Source organism: Pantherophis guttatus, chromosome 8 (assembly GCF_059756535.1).
Source record: "Pantherophis guttatus breed Tessera chromosome 8, ASM5975653v1, whole genome shotgun sequence".
NCBI lineage: Eukaryota > Metazoa > Chordata > Lepidosauria > Squamata > Colubridae > Pantherophis > Pantherophis guttatus.
Genome location: NC_142070.1, coordinates 11,495,248 through 11,515,070, shown reverse-complemented (window position 1 = coordinate 11,515,070; position 19,823 = coordinate 11,495,248). Strand labels below are relative to the sequence as shown.

General features: G+C 44.4%; 1 protein-coding gene across 47 annotated transcripts in view; it reads left to right on the top strand.

The window, feature by feature from the left end:
- The window catches only part of SEC31A (SEC31 homolog A, COPII component), a 66,473-nt gene extending 46,863 nt beyond the window's left edge, over window positions 1-19,610 (top strand). For 15 of the 47 annotated variants that reach the window (XM_087875077.1, XM_087875060.1, XM_087875071.1 and 12 more), the window contains 5 exons: window positions 12,085-12,143; window positions 13,685-13,957; window positions 14,902-15,021; window positions 17,680-17,751; window positions 19,068-19,610. In XM_087875077.1, the coding sequence (XP_087731203.1) occupies window positions 12,085-12,143; window positions 13,685-13,957; window positions 14,902-15,021; window positions 17,680-17,751; window positions 19,068-19,247 (704 nt within the window). In that variant the 3' untranslated portion in view covers window positions 19,248-19,610. Of the gene's footprint in view, window positions 1-8,397; window positions 8,437-12,084; window positions 12,153-13,684; window positions 13,958-14,901; window positions 15,022-17,679; window positions 17,752-19,067 lie in introns of all 47 variants that reach the window. The other 32 variants (XM_034431177.3, XM_087875075.1, XM_087875067.1 and 29 more) reach the window with 3 other exon arrangements.
- The last annotated feature ends 213 nt before the right edge of the window (window positions 19,611-19,823 follow it).

Here is a 19,823-nt window from a genome sequence, read left to right as displayed (position 1 = left end):
CCCTGGGCCGGTCCTTTGATATTTCTAGGCTGTCGCTGTGGGCCTGATTTAAGCACCCTACGGGCCAGATCCGGCTAGTGGGCCTTGAGTTTGACACGCCTGCTTTATGGGATATTTAGGAAAGGCAGCTTCCATTAACTTTTATTGGTTAAAAGGCACCGTACAGCTGCTCACCAAAAGACAGCCAGCGTGTTTGTGCCTGTCAGAAGGAGTTGGCAGCTCTGAATCAGCAGCTTGTAGGAGCAACAAGCTGTTTGGTTCAAGAGACTGGGGAAGAAGAGAATCTGGCTCTTCGTCTATTTTGGTTCTGTCCCAGGATTGTTTAGCTATTGTTTGCAATCTGTGGCTCACCAGCCATGAATCCTTGCTGTGACATCAGCGTGCTGCTCTTTTTATTTACTGACATGTTTATTCTCATCCTTCCTTCCAAGAGGTTTCGAGCACTTAATGTAAATGTCTTTCGCCAAACCGTGGCATAGTAGTTGATTTCATGCATCGTGCCAAACCACAGTTTTATTTTAACCAGGATCTGGTGTCAGAGCCAGTAGGATTGGTTTCACAACTGTTCCAGTATGATGTGTGAATCCAGCCCACAACCGATCTCATAGAACAGGGGTGTCTCCAGACTTGGCAACTTTAAGACTTGGGGACTTCAACTCCCAGAATTCTGCAGGCAGCCATGCTGGCTGGGGAATTCTGGGAGTTAAAGTCCATAGATCTTAAAGTTGCAGGTTTGGAGACTCCTGGCTATACAGTGGTGGCCAAAATTGTAGAAACCTTTTAGGAAAAGTGTATTTTTGAGGTTTGATGGCTAATCATACCACTTTTGGTTGGAGTTTCAAGATAATCCTATTCCACTGCTGGAATGGCCTGGGAATAGCCCAGACCTTAACCCAATTGGAAATCTATGGAGCCGACTAAAGAAACTTGTTAGTCAGAAGCAACCCAGCAATAAAACCCAGTTAATAGAAGCCATCATTCAATCTTAGTTTCACATTGTAACAGCTGCAGAACTAAAAGACTTGGTTCACTCCATGGGAAGACGTTGTAAGGCCGTAATTCATTCTAAAGGTTACCCAACTATTAACTGACATGGTGATAAATTTTGTATAACCCTTTTTTTCTCTGGTGATAATTTTTGTATATCTCGTTTTTTCTACGTGTTTCACTTTTCTTCTTTATACTGTAACTCCATTCTAATAGCAAATCCTTCATAAAGGTTATTGCATTACATTCTTGATTAAATTATCTTTCCATTGATATATAATTTTATGGCACTACTACAAAAAAAGTGGTGTTATTGGCTAGTTTTAGAAAATATACTTTTCCCAAAAGGTTTCCACAATTTTGGCCACTACTGTAGAACGTAACGAGCTTCACATCAGACTGAGATATGGAGGCAGGGCCTTTCACATCCTTGTCTAAGGACTAAACTTTTCGGGACCTCCAAGATCTTATCTCTATACGGATTCTTGGACTGGCATTCTTGGTGCACCTTATTTTTATGCTTGTACCCATGCTGTAAACACCCCTCCTTGTCCTGCTGCTCTGGCTGGGAGTGATGGGAATTGTAATCCCAACATACCTAGAAGGCAGTAAATTTGGTAATGCTTATATAAAATATCTATCCATGCAAAACCTAGTTGTTGTTTTTCAATTTGCAGAAAGTGTAGGCACTTTCTTGAAGCAATCTGGCTTCAGCCATTTTTGAGAATGCTGTAGTTTTCTGCTGAATTATGTGAGTGAGACCACTGGAGAGCAAAGATATGATGCATGGGGGTGATTTTTAAATGTTATTTTGAGGGTACTCCTTTTTTTCATACCTGTTTTAGGTACGAAAAATCTTATTTGATGTCTTAGCACATCTCCCCCGCCCTCCCCCTTTTCAGAAACAAATTTACTAGAAACTAGCAAAAACCCATAGGGATGCGGTGGCTCAGTGGCTAAGACACTGAGCTTGTTGATCGAAAGGTTGGCAATTCAGCGGTTCGAATCCCTAGTGCCACGTAACGGGGTGAGCTCCCATTACTTGTCCCAGCTTCCACCAATCTAGCAGTTCGAAAGCACGTAAAAAATGCAAGTAGAAAAATAGGGACCACCTTTGGTGGGAAGGTAACAGCGTTCCGTGCGCCTTTGGCGTTTTAGTCATGCTGGCCACATGACCACAGAGACGTCTTTGGACAGCGCTGGCTCTTCGGCTTTGAAACGGACGTGAGCACCGCCCCCTAGAGTCGGGAACAACTAGCACATGTGCGAGAGGAACCTTTACTTTTTAACAAGAACCCAGTTAGGATTTATTCCAAAGGTGCTTTTTTCAAGAGGCAACTGGACTTTCTGGTTTTTCTTTGAAGACGTTTCGCTTCTCATCCAAGAAGCTTCTTCAGCTCTGAGAATGGATGCAGCTCTGAAACGAGCTGAAGAAGCTTCTTGGATGAGAAGGGAAAGGTCTTCAAAGAATAACCTGAAAGAACCTTTGCCTCTTGAAAAAAACACCTTTGGGACAACCATGACTTGGATGACTTGAGAATCTCCATAGACAGTTAGGATTTAGTAAATTACCCTTCCCATTTCAGCAGTGTAATCTTACGCAGGGGTCCTCGTCCCCCAGTCCACAGCCCAGTGCCGGGCCTTAGCCCATTCGGAACTGGGCCGCAGAAGCTCACAAAGCTGCATTTGCAAAAGCACCACATACACGCGAAACCATCCTCTCTCTCCCCCTACCACCGCCTCCTCCGCCGATCCACCAAGCTGGAAAGGTTGGGAATGGATCTCTATCTAATGGATTCTATAGGGTTAGGAGATTTCAGAGTCATGATTGGCCCACCTCTCTGAAATCTATCCTATTTTTAAAATGTCATAACTCCAACCAGATGGATTATACCCTGTTTCCCCGAAAAGAAGACTGAACTGGAAAATAAACCCTAGCATGATTTTTCAGGATGCTTGTAAAATAAGCCCTACCCCAGAAATAAGCCCCAGTTAAGATCATCAGCAGATGGCAGCATTTAGTATTGTATTTTCCCCCAAAATAAGACGTAATGTATCTTTTGGAGCAAAAATTAATATAATACCTGGTCTTATTTTAGGGGAAACACGGTAATTCCAACAAGCCGGTGACCCACTATCAATCTATATTCACCGATAAGGAAGTGTTTGCCTTCCAGTTGCAAGGCAGTTGAGAAAGGCCATTTAAACCAAAGGCCCCCAACCTTTTGGGCACCAGGGACTGGTTACATGGAGAGAGGTTTTTTTCTGTGGACCGGAGGGGGTGTGGTCTCATGTGTTACCCTGCATACAGCGGATGGAGTTTCGCTGGTTTGGGGGGCCAGGTTACTGGCCTGCTCCGGACTGGTGCCAGTTCATGGACCGGGAATTAAGAACCTCTGATTTAAGAAATGCAGTTTCCCCACGACGGGCTGAACAGAAGCATGTGTGCATGATACAACATCTGCTGCTCTAAGTTTGTTAAGCATGGCATAGACAAGGTGTGGCTTTAAAAAAATGAGCTTTTTAAACCTTGCTTGTATTCCTTTTTGCCCCCTTTGGTCTTGGGCACATTTTAATGCCTAATAACAAACCTGTTCCTTTACTGATGTAATTTAATATTTCCTCATTTTTTAAAAAAGGATAATACCCTAAGTTGAAAGTAAGGAGGGCCTGATTTGTCAGTGGGAAAAGATTTCCTCTGTCTATCTATTAGAGTGAAGGCTTAGTTGAGGTGTTACCACTTCCATAAGTGCCGTTGTATGGATTTAAGATGGTTGCCCTTTCCTGGAAACAAGAAAAACAATTAGGATGCCTGATACTGCATCCAGTTTTGGTCGCCACGATGTAAAAAAGATGTTGAGACTCTAGAAAGAATGCAGAGAAGAGCAACAAAGAGGATTAGGGGACTGGAGGCTAAAACATTTGAAGAACAGTTGCAGGAACTGGGTGTGACTAGTTTAATGAAAAGAAGGACTAGGGGAGATATGATAGCAGTGTTCCAATATCTCAGGGGCTGCCACAAAGAAGAGGGAGTTGAACTATTCTACAAAGCACCTGAGGGTAGGACAAGAAGCAATGGGTGGAAACTAATCAAGGAGAGAAGCAATTTAGGACTAAGGAGAAATTTAGAACAATCAACCAGTGGAACAACTTGCCTCCAGAAGTTGTGAATGCTCCAACACTGGAAGCTTTTAAGAAGATGTTGGATAACCATTTGTCTGAAGTGGTGTAGGGTTTCCTGCCTAAGCAGGGGATTGGACTAGAAGACCTCCAAGGACCCTTCCAACTCTATTGTTCTATATTCTAGGATGCTTAGCAGATTCACAGGGTGAACTGTCTAGAAAAAACTTCCCCAAGGTGTAAACTCACAATCTATATCCAGCCCGGCTTCAGTTACTGAGATTTGAAGTCTAACCTTAGTCATCCTGATTCAACCTGCAGGCTCTTCTTAGGACTGAAGACTTGCTATAGCAGCTGAGAGGCAGATAACTTCCCATTTTCAACTATTCAAAGCTGTATATATCTTATCCTGTACTCATTTACCTGGAAGTAAGTTCCAGTGAAAGCAGTAGGACTTACTTCCGCATCGATACACGTGGAGCTATATTGATGGCAGATCCACCCAACGTCTAAAAGGAATTGATTTATAAATGGCTCGAGTGAATCACCGAGTCTAGTAGACAGAGTCATCTTCCCACCGGCAGCAAAGTACAGAAACTTTGTTTGAACCTGTCGTATCTCATGCAGGACACCACATTAACGTGGGCCTTATCAAATGACCTAAACTCCTCTCCTGCCAAAAATAGAGCCATGTCAAGGTTGCTTATTAGCTGGCGACTATCATAACTACTTAAAATAAGATTGATTTAAAGCAAAAGTCCTATGTTCTTAATTTCCTCTATAGCTATAAATATAGTCGTTTTAATCGTTGGCAACAATAAATGGAAACTAATCAAGGAGAGAAGCAACCTGGAATGGTGGAGAAACTTCCCAACAGTGAGGACAATTAATCAGTGGAACAGCTTGCCTTCAGAAGTTGTGGGTGCTTCATCACTGGAGGTTTTTAAGAAGAGACTGGACAGCCACCAGTCTGAAATGGTATAGAGTCTCCTGCTTTAGCAGGAGGCTGGACTAGAAGACCCCCAAGGTCCCTCCTAGCTCTATTCTGATTAATTTGGTTTTTAGGGAGAATGTCAACACCAGGGCCAACTCCAGATGAAGCTATTAAGTGTTAGGAGACATCAACTAAGACCTAATCCCTTCTATTACTCTTCCACCCTACCCCATAGCATCTACTGCTTTCAGTTGGACATTTGCTATGCCCCTTGTTGACCTGGATGGATTGATCTTTAGAAGTCTTCAAAGCCTACTCTCTACTGCTAGCATCACAACATTGGAGGGATGGACAGTAGGTCTCCTTACTGTCGTTCCTCAGGATTGCCCAGATCAGATTGGTATTGAACCATACGGCAGATGTTGTTTTCTCATTGTGCGAAGGGTGAAAGATGGCCAATGGACAGTGGTCCCAGTGAAGCCATTTTTTATTTTTTTTTTACAATGCTGCCCTTGTATCTTCCAACCGAATTAGATAGGAACCATGAATTGAGGTGTAGACAAACTTCTCCAGAACTTCCACAGTGCAGGATTTCAAGACGAGTTAGTTGTTCCTTGTCCCCAAAGCTAGTTTTTCTTTCTTTTCTAAGAAATTTCTCAAGGAGAAATTGATTGCGGGGCCCCTCGACAGACTATCCAGCACATAGTGAGGGAATGCCCTAACAGAAGGTATCCAGGAGATTCTAGGGACTTCCTCTGCATAACAACGGCAGCTACTGACTGGATCTCCAAACTCGACATTAAACTTTGAAATGTTATTTCTGTTTTCCCTTTAGGTTTTCTTACTGTTTTTTTTTATTGTTTTAATTGTTTTTAACCTGTAAAAATGAAGTGTTTTAATACTGTGTGTGACCAACCATACGCTAAATAAATCTCAAGGAGAGCATTAACAGCCAAGGACGTTATCTGAAAGATACCTCCACAAAGATGACATGGCTCTACTGCAGGGGTGTCAAACTCAAGGTCCGCGGGCCACATGCGGCCCGCGGGGTGCTTAGATCTGGCCCACGGGGCCGGCCTGGAAATAGCAAAGGACCAGCCCACAGTACCTCTGCTACTGAAAATGAGGCGGAGGGGCTGCGCGTGGTCTCTCCGCATCCCGTTTTGGGCCTGGACAGCCTCCTGCAGCACTGGCAGCCAAAACGGGATGCGGGGGGGGGGTGCATCCGTTTTGGCTGCCAGAGTGTTGCAGAAGGCCGTCCTCGACTCAAAAGGTTACAAAAGGGAGGAAAGGTAACCTGTTTTACCTTTCAGGCTTGCAGGATTCTGCTACTATATTCTATGTCAGGGGTGTCCAAACTTGGCCCCTTGAAGAGTGGTGGACTTCAACTCCCAGAATTCCCCAGCCAGCAACTTGCTCATATTTATAGTGCACGCTGGCTGGGGAATTCTGGGAGTTGAAGTCCACCACTCTTCAAGGGGCCAAGTTTGGACACCCCTGGCCTATGTAAATAATTTATAAGTTCTATTCTTCCTACTGAGTCAGTTCCTTGATCTGGTCTCTCTTTCATAAGGTGATCAAGTATGTATTAAAAAAGCAAAATCACAGAAATGTATGCCTCTCTATTTTTATAAGTGTAAAAAAATCATGTGTGCAGAGGTGCGGTCCTGTGTCACCCACCCCCCCAATCCCCACCCTGGCCATGCCCCCACCCCGGCCATGCCCACCGCACACCGCCCGGACCTCCAAGGTCAAACATAACCCTGATGCAGCCCTCAATGAAATCAAATTCGACACCTCTTCTCTACTACATCTCTGAATGTAAAGGGGGTGGGGGGAAAAGGTAGACATTGTTCTCAGCAGAATGACCCTAAAAGTTATTCTGGGATGTCTTCCTTTCGTTTTTGACCTCCAACCTTATTACATTGATCCAACTATACAATTTTGTCCAACGTGGTTTCTTTCAGAAACTATTGGTCTTTAACCAGTAAAATCCAATTCCGTCTAGTGGTTAGGGCACCAGGCTAGAAAGCGGCAAACTGAGTTCTAGTCCCACTTTGGTGCCTGACTAGGTGGCTCAAGTGGCTAAGATGCTGAGCTTGTCGATCAGAAAGGTCGGCAGTTCGGCGGTTCGAATCCCTAGTGCAGGTCTGCGTGAGCAGGGGGTTGGACTAGATGACCTCCAAGGTCCCTTCCAACTCTGTTACTGTTAAAAATCTCTTAACTAGGAAAGCCAGTTGGGTGATTTTGGGTCAGTCACTCTCTTTCAGCCCAACTCACCTTCCAGAGGTTGTTGATGTGAGGAAACTAGGAAGAAGAAGGTGATTTGGATATGTCTGCCACCTTGAGTTATTGGTAAAAATAATAAAGGCGGGACAGAAATAAATAAATAAGAACAATCTGTCAGCCAACGTATCAGAGGCACATCTGGAGGAATGGGAATTTTACTATCAGTAGTAAAGCTCCAACTATCTGCAGAGGGAAAGGTTACAGAAGCCACCCTGTACTGTGGGGAGAAAAATCTACGTAAGCATTCTTTCAGAATTCAATCACGTCTGTGCTCATTTTGGCGCACATTCCTTCCCATCCCCATTTCAGTAATAAGAAATAGAAGTCACTCATTCAATTGTGCATATTGCAACAAACCATAATTTAATTAACTGGTGTTTTTTTTTAATTGAGCTACAGTATAATTAATTAAGGGACATGGTGGCTCAGTGGCTAAGACGCTGAGCTTGTCGATCGTAAGGTCGGCAGTTCAGCGGTTTGAATCCCTAGTGCCGCGTAATAGGGTGAGCTCCCATTACTTGTCCCAGCTTCTGCCAACATAGCAGTTCGAAAGCACATAAAAAATGCAAGTAGGAAAATAGGGACCACCTTTGGTGGGAAGGTAACAGTATTCTGTGCGCCTTTGGTGTTGAGTCATGCCGGCCACATGACCACGGAGATGTCTTCAGACAGCACTGGCTCTTTGGGTTTGAAACGGAGATGAGCACTGCCCCCTAGAGTCAGGAACGACTAGCACATATGTGCGAGGGGAACCTTTACCTTTAGAATTAATGGATTCAGACTAGGTTTGAGCCATAAACTAAGCTTTCTAATCTTCAGTGGCTGAGTTTGCACATGTTAAACCACAAATAAGGAATCTTTGTTATGGCTTAGATTAGAGCATTATGTACATTCATTGCATATTTGATGAAATTCCGGGTGCCGAATATGGAGAATGGTATGAATGTGGCTTTCATGGTGTTTACTGCATCTCCAAGTACAAAGTTTAAAAAAAAGAAAAATCAAATAATCGCTCGTAATATATAGTTTAAAATATCTCCTAAGTTGTTTTTGTATTTTACCTGCAGAATATCATTATTTACAAGACCAAGCCAGTTTCCTGCAAGGTGAATTATGTTATAAAATAAATGAAACTCAACCAAAGGATCTAACAAGTTTGCATGCAATCGCTATTTCAAATTCCGAGTGAATTAAATTTAGTAAATTTAAACAAAATTTAGCCTCTAATAAAACATTTTTAAAATAAAAATGATCGTAAAATAAAGTAACTAATCTGGGTTTTCCAATCAAGTTTCTGATCAATTGTTAAAACAGTTTATGAAGTTCTTAATAATCTTTCTGCAAAATATTCATATCTAGTCAACTCTATAGCGAGTAAATCAATTTTTGTACAAGCAAGAAAATTCAGACTACATGTTATAACCCAAGAGACAGAAATGCTATCTTTAGAATAGTGTCCCTAGCTTGGAAAATACGGTGTTTTTTAAAAAATAGAAATTGTGCTCCCAATATGGAAATATTTGTGTAATTAAGGCAAATGAAAAAGTTTTACAGAAATGACAATTGGGACCAGAGTTTCCTTTGCTACGCATGGCGATTGTTAAATGAGTGATGTCCAATTTTACGACCTCTTTTTTTTTTTGTCACGGTTGTTAAATGAAGCACTGCAGTTGTTAAGTGAATGACACGGCCGTTAAGCACATCTGGCTTCCCCCCCCCCCCTTGACTTTGGTCGTTGGAAGCCAACTGGGCAGGTCGCAAATGGCGATCACATGACCTCGGGGATGATGCAACCGTCATAAATGCGTGCCAGTTGCATGCGGAGTCTGATCACGTGACCATGGGGATGCTCCAACAGTCCCAAGTCACTTTTTTCGGTGCCGTTATAACTTCAAACGGTCACTAAACGAAGGGTTGTAAGCCGAGGACTACATGTAGTTCCTTTCTCAAGTAGACACCCCCTGCAAGATAAGGAACCAAAAAAATCATGAAAATTTTCATTTGGGGCCAACTCAATCCACCACTTGTAGATAATAAGAATAGAAATAATGCACAGGCTGGAATAAGCTCATCTGCCTCGTAAGAGATCGAAAATTGTCGTAGAGAAAGGGCTGTCCACATGTCCTGTGTTTGGGATGCCAAGACAAAATTTTGGAACCAAGTAATTACGTTAACAAAAAGGGATGTGGTGGCTCAGTGGCTAAGACGCTGAGCTTGTCAATCGAAAGTCAGCAGTTCGAATCCCTAGTGCCACGTAACAAGCTGAGCTCCCGTGACTTGTCCCAGCTTCTGCCAACCTAGCAGTTTGAAAGCACGTAAAAAATGCAAGTAGAAAAATAGGGACCACCTTTGGTGGGAAGGGAACAGCGTTTCTGTGTGCCTTTGGCATTTAGTCATGCCGGCCACATGACCACGGAGACGTCTTCGGACAGTGCTGGCTCTTCGGCTTTGAAACGGAGATGAGCACTGCCCCCTAGAGTCGGGAACGACTAGCACGTATGTGCGAGGGGAACCTTTACCTTTGCCTTTAATTACAGTAACAGAACAGATCTTATTAGCCAGATTTCAGGGGGAGAAGAGCAGCGGGAAGCAAACTGAAGTGACTTTTCAGTTTCTAAGAAGCAAAAAAAGCCTCACCTCTCATTAGATTGTGTAAAACATAAATCAGGGAGTTGAAGAGATGCAACTGCCAGGAATTATAATTAGTATATTTTAGAGTCCCCTCATTTGCCAGGCAAGGAACTATCTGCTGGAAGGAAAAATTCAGTTTCACCTAATTCCATTGCAGTCTGATGCCCTTTTAAAAAGTATTGAGATTCTGTTAGGTGTTTGGCTAGTTGATGAAAGAGGGAATGCAGAACGCTGAATCATTGGTCATCTTAAATCCAGCAAGTGGCCATTCTCTGCATTTTGACCGAATACCGGTCGTGTCCTCTTACCTTGTACTTTTTTCACATTCACCTCATTCTTAAAAGCCACAAAGACGAAACTGAAATTCTTATAAAGCAGAATTGATACTTTCTTATGCCGGATAGATCTTGGAGACTGAGATGTGAACTGTATGGATGGCATGTATTGCTAAACGTACAGTTCCGTCAACACATGATTTTCATTTGGTGCATTTCTCACACTTACTTTGCACATTTATAGGCTCTCCGATTCTGGTTGGCTTTAAAAAAAATACGATCAGATAACCTCATGATTGAAAAAAAAAACCCATAGAAATTACTCTGAAAGGCCTTGGTGAAAAACGGCACCGTTGTGCAACAAATGCGTTATTTGTTTTTATTTGAACAACCCTTGGAATGAATGAAGGACAGAACATTGAGTTCTGGGTACCATCCAGATTATTTTTAGGACGTAATCTGGGGAATTCCTGAATAAGAGAAAAAAAATCCACTGGGAATATGTGCTCCTGCAGCTTTGCCATTCAGAGATGCTCCATTTTCAGTTGGACTTTCTCAGGAGCGATTCCTAATGGATTAAAATGTGCTCAGCATCATAAAAACAGAAGTACTGAGCAAAACTAGATTTATATTCTGCAGATTATCTACCCATCTTTTTAGCATTGCACATGGGCTCTCGGCCTGATCTCTTGGGCAAACCACATTCCCTGGTGGATATATATATTTCATTTGAGCTCACATTTTCCCCATTTTACAAGTCAATATGCATGTGGTAAAAACTCAGTCTCCTCATGTGATGCAGGTTGTCCTTTTTCTCACCATGGACCTTGTGGGAGTATTTTCCAGCCTAGTTGGTTTTTTGTTGTTTTTTTAGATTTAGATGTGTACATTTTCCTTGAGCATCCTTGTTTAGAACTGAAAAAGCTGTACGACGATGTTTCCATTAAGCATTGGAACATTAGAATAGTTAGCTTAGAAGCCAACTAACCGTTGGCTTAGAAGCTTGAAGTACATGTAGAAGAAGGTGATATGGGCTACCAGTTTGCCAAGCTTCCCAAAGGTTTTGGGCTAATACACAGAAATCATATGGAGATCCAACAACTATTACCGTACTTTCCGGAGTATAAAAGAGGGTGGAAATGTTGATGTGTCTTATACACCGAATACAGCCATTTTTGGCCTCCCGAAGCCCTGCCCCGTGCATCCCGTTTTTGCGAAAAACAGGACCCGCAGAGAGTTTGGGAGGCCTGCAGAGTCTCTTAGGGGCCGGGGAGGGCAAAACCCTTTTTTTTTCTTGCTTACCTCTTCAAAATTTTGGTGCGTCTTATACACCGGGGCGTCTTATAGTCCGAAAAATACGGTAATCTTGATGGCAGTGTAACTATCTTTGAAAGCCATCTGCTGGGAGTTCGGTGGCTTCCTCTGGCAGTTGGTTGGCCCTCGTGAGGACAGACTGTTGGACCAGATGGGTATGGATCTAATCTGGCAGAGCCTGGTTATGATCTAACCTTGGAGATCCTGACCCAGTTTATTACAATTCCATATATTAAGCCACTGACCTTGGATGGAGATAGCAACACTCTATTGGCAATTTCCCCATTGGCTTCTATCTTATTTACTTGTTAAGAGTTAATTTCCACCTTTCCACCGGCCAGAGCCCAGGGGGTATAGGTAGCACTTTCTCCTTTTTATTTTCGTCTACAACAAAAAAAACCCAGTAAAGTTGAGCTGACTCAGAGTCACTCCTGGTGGTCCATCGTGAAATTTGGTTTTGTTCAAAGCCCCCCCCTTTTTTGGGGGGATTTGAAACGGCTGTTCTGCCCTACTGACTCTTTGTTCTTCTCGCAGGCCCTCAGAACGGCTGGAACGATCCCCCTGCTCTCAGCAGAGCTGGAAAGAAGAAAAAGGTTAGCTGCGTAAGCGTGAACCCTCGATAAATACCAGCTTTCTCCTTCCCAGCGTTATTCCCGTGCGATGGCAGGGTCTGCTTGTCGGCAAAGCCCTTTCCAATTGGGTCCATCCGGGGCGACGCCCACGTATTTCATATCCTCCTGGATGCAGTCCATTCAGTGGTGACATTCAAATTTTTTTCCCTACTGGGCGTGGCTTGGGGGGGCGTCCTGTGACTGGGTGTGGCCAACTCAATGTCATTCACGGCCACTCAGCCACATGACCCCCCCCCACCAAACCACGCCCACAGAACACGGTAGGAAAAATGTATGTATGAGCACCAGAAGGGCTCATAGTGAATGCTGTGGCAGAGAGAAGCCAAACTTCTCTCCCTCCATTCACAGCGGAGCTGCTGCTCCCTTTATCGTCCCCCCCTGGCCCCCTCCCTCCCAGTGGTCAAAGTACCTTAAAGCAACAGGCTGTAGGAGCACCGCTGTGAATGGAGGGAGAAAAGTTCAGATTCTCTCTGCTGCAGCATTAAACGTTAAATGGGTCGAGCGGCCGGAAGTGGTGAGCAGCAGGCATGGGCAGGGCCAACCAGGGGTGATTTTTACCAGTTTGGCGAACCGGATCAAATTGTCCCTACCGGTTCTCCCAAGCCAGTCCAAACCGGTCAAATTTCACCCCTGAATCCATCCACCTTTTCTTGGGCCTGCCATGGGGTCGCTGGCCATTAGGGTTTATCCGTGCAAGAAGGATGGAGCCATCTTTAAACATGACATCTGCAAGCTTCCTCTTTCCCTCCCCTCCCTTCCATCTACTCCTTTGGGAAAACAATACACCAAAATTTATTATTATTGCTTTAACGGAGTGATGGGAATTATATTTTTTTCTGTGTGGCCCAAAGCACTAAAAATTTGTTCAGTATGGCATGCAGATTGGGCTGTTCATGGCTTTTCTCTGCTTTCCTAACGGGCAAAAGAGCAATTTTGGGAAATACAAAATGCTGAGACCCACAGCAAAAAAAAACACAACAACAACAACAACCCACAACTGCAGAAGTGGTAAACATGTCATTGTTTCCCCTTAAACAGCGGAAATATGCAGCTTAATGTCGCAGGGATCCTGAAAACATTACAGTATTGTGATTTTCGAATAGGGACAGAAGTTAGAAAGTTACTAAAAATAAGTTACGGAAAGTTAATAGTAACCGCGTTTAATCTTAAATAGAAATTCAGTGGCATTGTCCAGTTCTTATCTACAGGTTTTTCTTTTTTAAATGATAGCTCTGAGTTGCTGTATTCCCCTCCCCCTCAATCTCGTATCCAACAACTCGGGGCATCTTAACAACATAAAAGCATTGAAAAACATTAAAATCATCCATTCTAAAAACACAATAAATAAAAACATTAACAGATAAAATCAAGGAGACAAGATGGCAAAGAAGGGAGCCGGACTCACGGGGTGGGCGGGTGAGAGATGACGTTGAATTTTAATTAGTCAGCCATTTTAATTAGCCAACCACCATCGTGTCATTCCTTCCTTGTTTTCATTGTAGGTGCCTGATACCTTCTTGCCGCCTGTTCCCATCACGGCCCCCATCATGACTCCTTTGTCAGACCCACAAGCTCAGCTACAGCAGCCTCCCACTTCGGCCCCACCTCCGACTCAGGTTCCCTTCCAGCCCTCCCATCTGCCTCCGGGCCAGCCAGGGTTACAGAACCCCTTCCAGAATGTTCCACCGCCAGGGGTCCAGACAATCATGACTCCAACGGTATCGGCGTCTAGTATGGAAGGAGCACCAGGAGCTCCAACGGGAAACACCATGCAGGTAAGATGGTCTTGATAAGCTAGCAATTCTCCTTGGAGGTTACCGACTTCTTACTTGCCCAAGAGGTTCACGCAACCACAATTTTTCCACAGTACACTCTTCCTCGGAATCTTTTGAAGAACTCAGGAGGCTGAAAACGCCATAGGTGGAGAGATATCTGCTAGGAAGGAATTCTGGAATGCTGCCTGAAGGAAGATCTTCAGGAAATTCCAACAGTGCAGAAGCCTGGGCTGATTTCCCCTGCCCTTGTCCCTCCCACTGAAGTTTGACTGTGAAAAGAATTATGATATGAACTTTGTCCATGATTGAACTTTTGACTATGATATGAACTATGCTGAACTTATAGAAGGGAATATCTGTAGGATTGAACTATGCGGCCCATGGTGCTCTCTGACCTTGGTTGTTTTCTCGCAGATGTTTCATTACCAAATTACCATACTTTTTGGAGTATAAGACTCACTCTTTCCCACCCTAAAAGGGTGGAAATGTCGGTGCGTCTTATACACTGAACACAGCCATTTTTGGCCTCCCAAAACCCCTGCAAAAATGGGACATGCAGAGGGTTTGGGAGGCCTGCAGAGTGCTCCTGGGGGGCTGGGGAGGGCAAAAATGGGATGCGTGGGGGGTTTGGGAGACCTGCAGAATGCTCCTGGGGGCCAGGGAGGGCAAAAACTTTTTTTTTCTTGTTTTCCTCTTCGAAATCTTGCTGAGTCTTATACTCTGGTGCGTCTTATAGTCCGAAAAATATGGTAGTAGGGAGTGCTAGTAGGGAGTGGGGATTTGCTCTCATTTTATATTGTAATGGCTTGCCCTCTGGCAGAAACTGCCAAAGAAGCTAACCATAAACAACCACCAAGCCCACTGCTACCAACAGTGACAAAAGGCTGGGGCCACGCAAATCCCCCCCCCTAAAAAACCCTTCAATTATTTCTTTCTCTCTCCAGCACATGCAATCCCTGCCCACGGAGAAGATAACAAAAAAGCCCATTCCTGAGGAACATCTCATCCTAAAGACCACTTTTGAAGCTTTGATCCAGAGATGTCTCTCTTCAGCTACCGATCCGGTACATCTTTCATAGGAGATGCCAGCTCTGTTATTATTATTATTTTTAATGCATTTTGCGTGACATAATCATACACCCATAACTTTTGTGACATCCATCATTAGGTGACAAGTCACACCAGAACTGATTTATTACCCCTAGTTCAGCTCTCCCCCATGCTCCATGTAATCAAGTTATCAGAGAAATTGCAGAATTGCAGCTACTGTGTGATTTATGCAGCGAGTTACAGGGGGAGCCCCTCCTCTGAGAAGCTCTGATGAAATTTTAGGGCTTGCCAGCACCCATGGGAAGCAAACATTAAAGGTATGCAAAATATCCATTTACAGTTAATGTCTAAAACAGGAAATAGATGACTCCCATAGTCCTGGTAGCTCTCTGACTTACTCAGATAATGCACAGAGAAACATTTAATCATTTTCTCCAATTCAGTTTGTGATAAGCTCTATAGCGCCTGTCATCCCCAGCCAAGATGGGAAGCGTTAGGAAATGATAGAAGTAGTAGTAGAAACAAATATTGGAAAAAGGTTGAAATGCATAACAGATTTGAGCATTACACCATCCTGGGGCCTACAAGTAAATGCCAGAAAAATTATCCAGGAAAAAATAGTGGGTTTAATTCAGCTTGACAGATCCATAGAGCCAGGAGTGGGATTCAGCTGGTTCAGACCAGTTTGGGCAAACTGGTAGCTCCGATGATCAGCTGGGAGCACACCGGTTCACTCTGACAATTAGGTGGGCCCGCCCTTGCATTTTACTTACCTTTATCCTCTCAGCTGATTTGCGCGGCAGAACAGATTGCTGCGCCTCAGCTGTGTTTCTCCCCAGAAGTAACGGAGAAGGTTAGTTTTGTTAAAACTCTGCATGCCTGCGCACGAAACACACAATCACCGAACCGGTTGTTAAACCGATGGATTCCACCATTGCATAGAGCCACTGGAAGTTAGATAGAAGAGAGGACAGAGGAATTACTTGTTAACATGTCGCAAACCATCTCTCAGTTCTTCTTTGGAGGGGCTCCAGAATTGACTATTCTCTTCTTCCCACTGCTAGGATGCAAATCCAGAACTTGAATTCAGCCTGCATTAAGAAGCTTGTTTTTCTTGATCCCAAGCCAGTATGTAGCTTCTAGGCCAGGGGTGTCAAATTCAAGGCCTGCAGCTCACATCCGGCCCGCGGGGTGCTTAGATCTGGCCCGCGGGGCCAGCCTGGAAACAGCAAAGGACCGGTCCACAGTGCCTCTGCCGGTGAAAACGGAGCTCCGTTTTCGCTGGCAGAGGGCTAGCGAAACAAACTAAAAACAAAACAAAAGGAGAAATGTTTCCTCTGGCATTTGAGCATGCAAGAAGGGACAGGAAAGGAGGAAGGGAAAGAGGAAAGACAAAGAAAAAGATGGGAAGATGGGAAGAGAGTAAGGAAGGAAAAATAAGGAAAGAAGGGAAGGAAGAAAGAATGAAGAGAGAAGGAAAGGAAAGGAAGGAAGGAGATTATGAGAGTGAGGGAGGTCTCAGGGAAATCCTGTCTTAACAGTTGGCCACCACAGGTGCCTCCGTGTCATGGCCACACCCATCCACTCCCTGGCCTCCTGAGGCCAAACACAACCCTGATGTGGCCCTCAATGAAATCGAGTTTGACACCCCTGTTCTAGGCTGTCTCAAATAAAAGTCTTAGCTATCCAACTAAAGTAGGAATAGGAGTAAGTAGGAGCCTTGGTGGAGCAGCGGACTAAAGCGCTGTTAAATAGCACTTAGCTGCCAGCTGCCTGCAATTACTGCGAGTTCAAATCTCACCAGGATCAAGGTTGACTCAGCCTTCCATCCTTCCGAGGTAGGCAAAATGAGGACCCGGATTGTGGGGGCAATAAGCTGACTTTGTATAAAAAAGAACACCGCTTGGGGGGGGCCAAAAGCCCTACTAAGCAGGTATACACAAAAGTATGAAGGCTATTGCTTAACGCATTGTAAGCCGCCCTGAGTCTCCGGAGAAGGACGGCATATAAATCGAACCAATAAAAATAAATAAATAAATAAATAAACAAACAAACAAACAAACAAACAAACTAGGCAGAGCAATTCTGAGATCTTTCTAGAACAATGCTGAGTATCTTAACGTGTCAGTCTTGCTTCTTCAAAACATAAAGGAAAAACACAATGCTATAGGCATTCCTCAAGGGTAGCCTCATGGAGAGCACCCTGTAGCAGTCAAGCCAAGATGTTGCCACAGCATGGGTGACTATTGGCAGGTCTGTCCAGTAAATCTCCTTTTTTTTTCCTTCCCCCATAATACATTTCCCTTGGCTGAAACGTGGCTGGGTTTTGAAACAAATATTTAAAATCCCAACACACGTGCCCATATCCCCCACACGCATTTCCTGTTCCTTTTCTCCAAAGGGAGCAGCGAGATATTCAAAGACATGGCACCTCTGGAGGATGCAAAAGAGGACAAACCACAACAGATTTATATGTGCAAAATCCTTAGATGTTGCATTCAGTCTGAATGCAAGGGGTTCCCGGGGGCGGAAATGGTTAAAGTATAATTTCTAACTGTATTCCTTTCCCCATGGATGTACACCTTGAAAACACAGGTAGATGCAACTGTGGCTTTCCGTCAGGGCAATAAGACAATATTTTCATTAATGTTCTGTTCTGCTTCCTCCCATAGCAAACCAAGAGGAAATTAGATGATGCCAACAAACGCCTGGAGTTTCTGTATGATAAGCTTAGAGATCAGACGGTAAGCGTATCTCTTACGTCCAGTGAATGAAATTGCATTTTGTTGGCTAGAGCTCAGTGTTCAAGTACGTCAAGATCCTTCTGGATCTTAAGCCTATTGTTCTGACCTAGGCTTCCTTAGAAAGTAAACAGCACAAACTTAGTCCCGGCAAACCTCTTTAATTCATACAGCGATGAATTATTGTCATTCCCAGTCCAAAAGGCTTCTCAAACAGTCTTGCAGGGGAGTGTTTACAAACATTCCCCTTATCTCCCTTGGAATGCTGCCAGAGAACTAATTGCCACACGCAGGACAAGGCCAAACTTAGCACAGAGTCAAACAAAGAGGTGGGTTTCAGCAGGTTCTGACCAGTTCCGGAGAACTGGTAGCGGAAATTTTGAGTAGTTCAGAGAACTGGCAAATACCACCTCTAAGTGGCCCCGCCCCCATCTATTCTCTGCCTCCCGAGTCCCAGCTGATCGGGAGGAAATAGGGATTTTACAGTAAATTTCAGAGGTGGGTTTCAGCAGGTTCTGATCAGTTCTGGAGAACCGCTAGCGGAAATTTTGAGTAGTTCGGAGAACTGGTAGTAAAAATTCTGACTGGCCCTGCCCCCATCTATTCTCTGCCTCCCGAGTCCCAGCTGATTGGGAGGAAATGGGGATTTTGCAGTATCCTTCCCCTGGAGTTGGGAGGAATGGAGATTTCACAGTAACTTTCCCCTAGAGTGGGGAGGGAATGGATATTTTGCAATATCCTTCCCCTGGAGTGGGGAGGGAATGGAGATTTTGCAATATCCTTCCCCTGGAGTGGGGAGGGAATGGACATTTTACAGTATCCTTCCCCTGGAGTGGGGTGGAAATGGAGATTTTGCAGTATCCTTCCCCTGGAGTGGGGTGAGAATGGAGATTTTGCAATATCCTTCCCCTGGAGTGGAGAGGGAATGGAGATTTTGCAGTATCCTTCCCCTGGAGTGGGGAGGGAATGGACATTTTACAGTATCCTTCCCCTGGAGTGGGGTGGAAATGGAGATTTTGCAGTATCCTTCCCCTGGAGTGGGGAGGGAATGGACATTTTACAGTATCCTTCCCCTGGAGTGGGGTGGAAATGGAGATTTTGCAGTATCCTTCCCCTGGAGTGGGGAGGGAATGGACATTTTATAGTATCCTTCCCCTGGAGTGGGGTGGGAATGGAGATTTCGCAGTATCCTTCCCCTGCCACGCCCACCAAGCCCTTCCCCTGCCACGCCCTAGTAAAAACAGAATTGGATCCCACCACTGAAACGATCCGTCGTGTTAAGGAGGGTTCTCATGTTTTATTCTCCCCTTCTTTCCCAGCTCTCTCCAATGATAATCAATGGTTTGCACAACATTGCCAGGAGCATTGAAACCCGGAACTACACCGAGGGGCTGAACATCCACACCCACATCGTCAGCACCAGCAACTTCAGCGAGACGTCAGCTTTCATGCCCGTGCTGAAAGTCGTCCTCACTCAAGCCAACAAGCTTGGGGTCTAAAGCTGGCTTCGGTAGAAGTCCTTGAGCTGTGGAAGGGTGCATGACGTGTTCCACATTCTGTCCCTTAGCGCATGATGCGGTAGAGAGAGCAGGTCACGGCAGTATCCCTGCCAGAGGAGCTTCATTTTAGAAGGGCTCGTGAGCTCTGGTGCTTATTCTTTCTCTTCTCTTTTATTATTCCTACCTACAGATACTGTATTTAATTATGCCACCGCCCCCTCCATATCGTCCATTTTAAATGCATGGTATCTGCTGCTTTGAAAGTGGCTTTTAAATACTGTAAAGAGAGAGGATGAGGCAGCCGTCAAAAAATATTTCCTTCCACAAGTCTCATTATCAACCAATTAAAAGTTCCAGATTGTATTTTATATGTGTGCTGACTTATTCTTTTAAAACATCCATTGTTGTTTCGGTTATAATCAGCTGAACTTTCAGTTCCATGTCATAGTTTGGGTTTTTGGGACCACATGAACTGCTTATTTAGGCGCCCGGCTAGAAAGCAGAAGATTGTGAGTTCTAGTCCTGCCTTCGCCATGAAAGCTAGCTGGGTGCCTTTGAGCCAAGCACCAGGAGTCT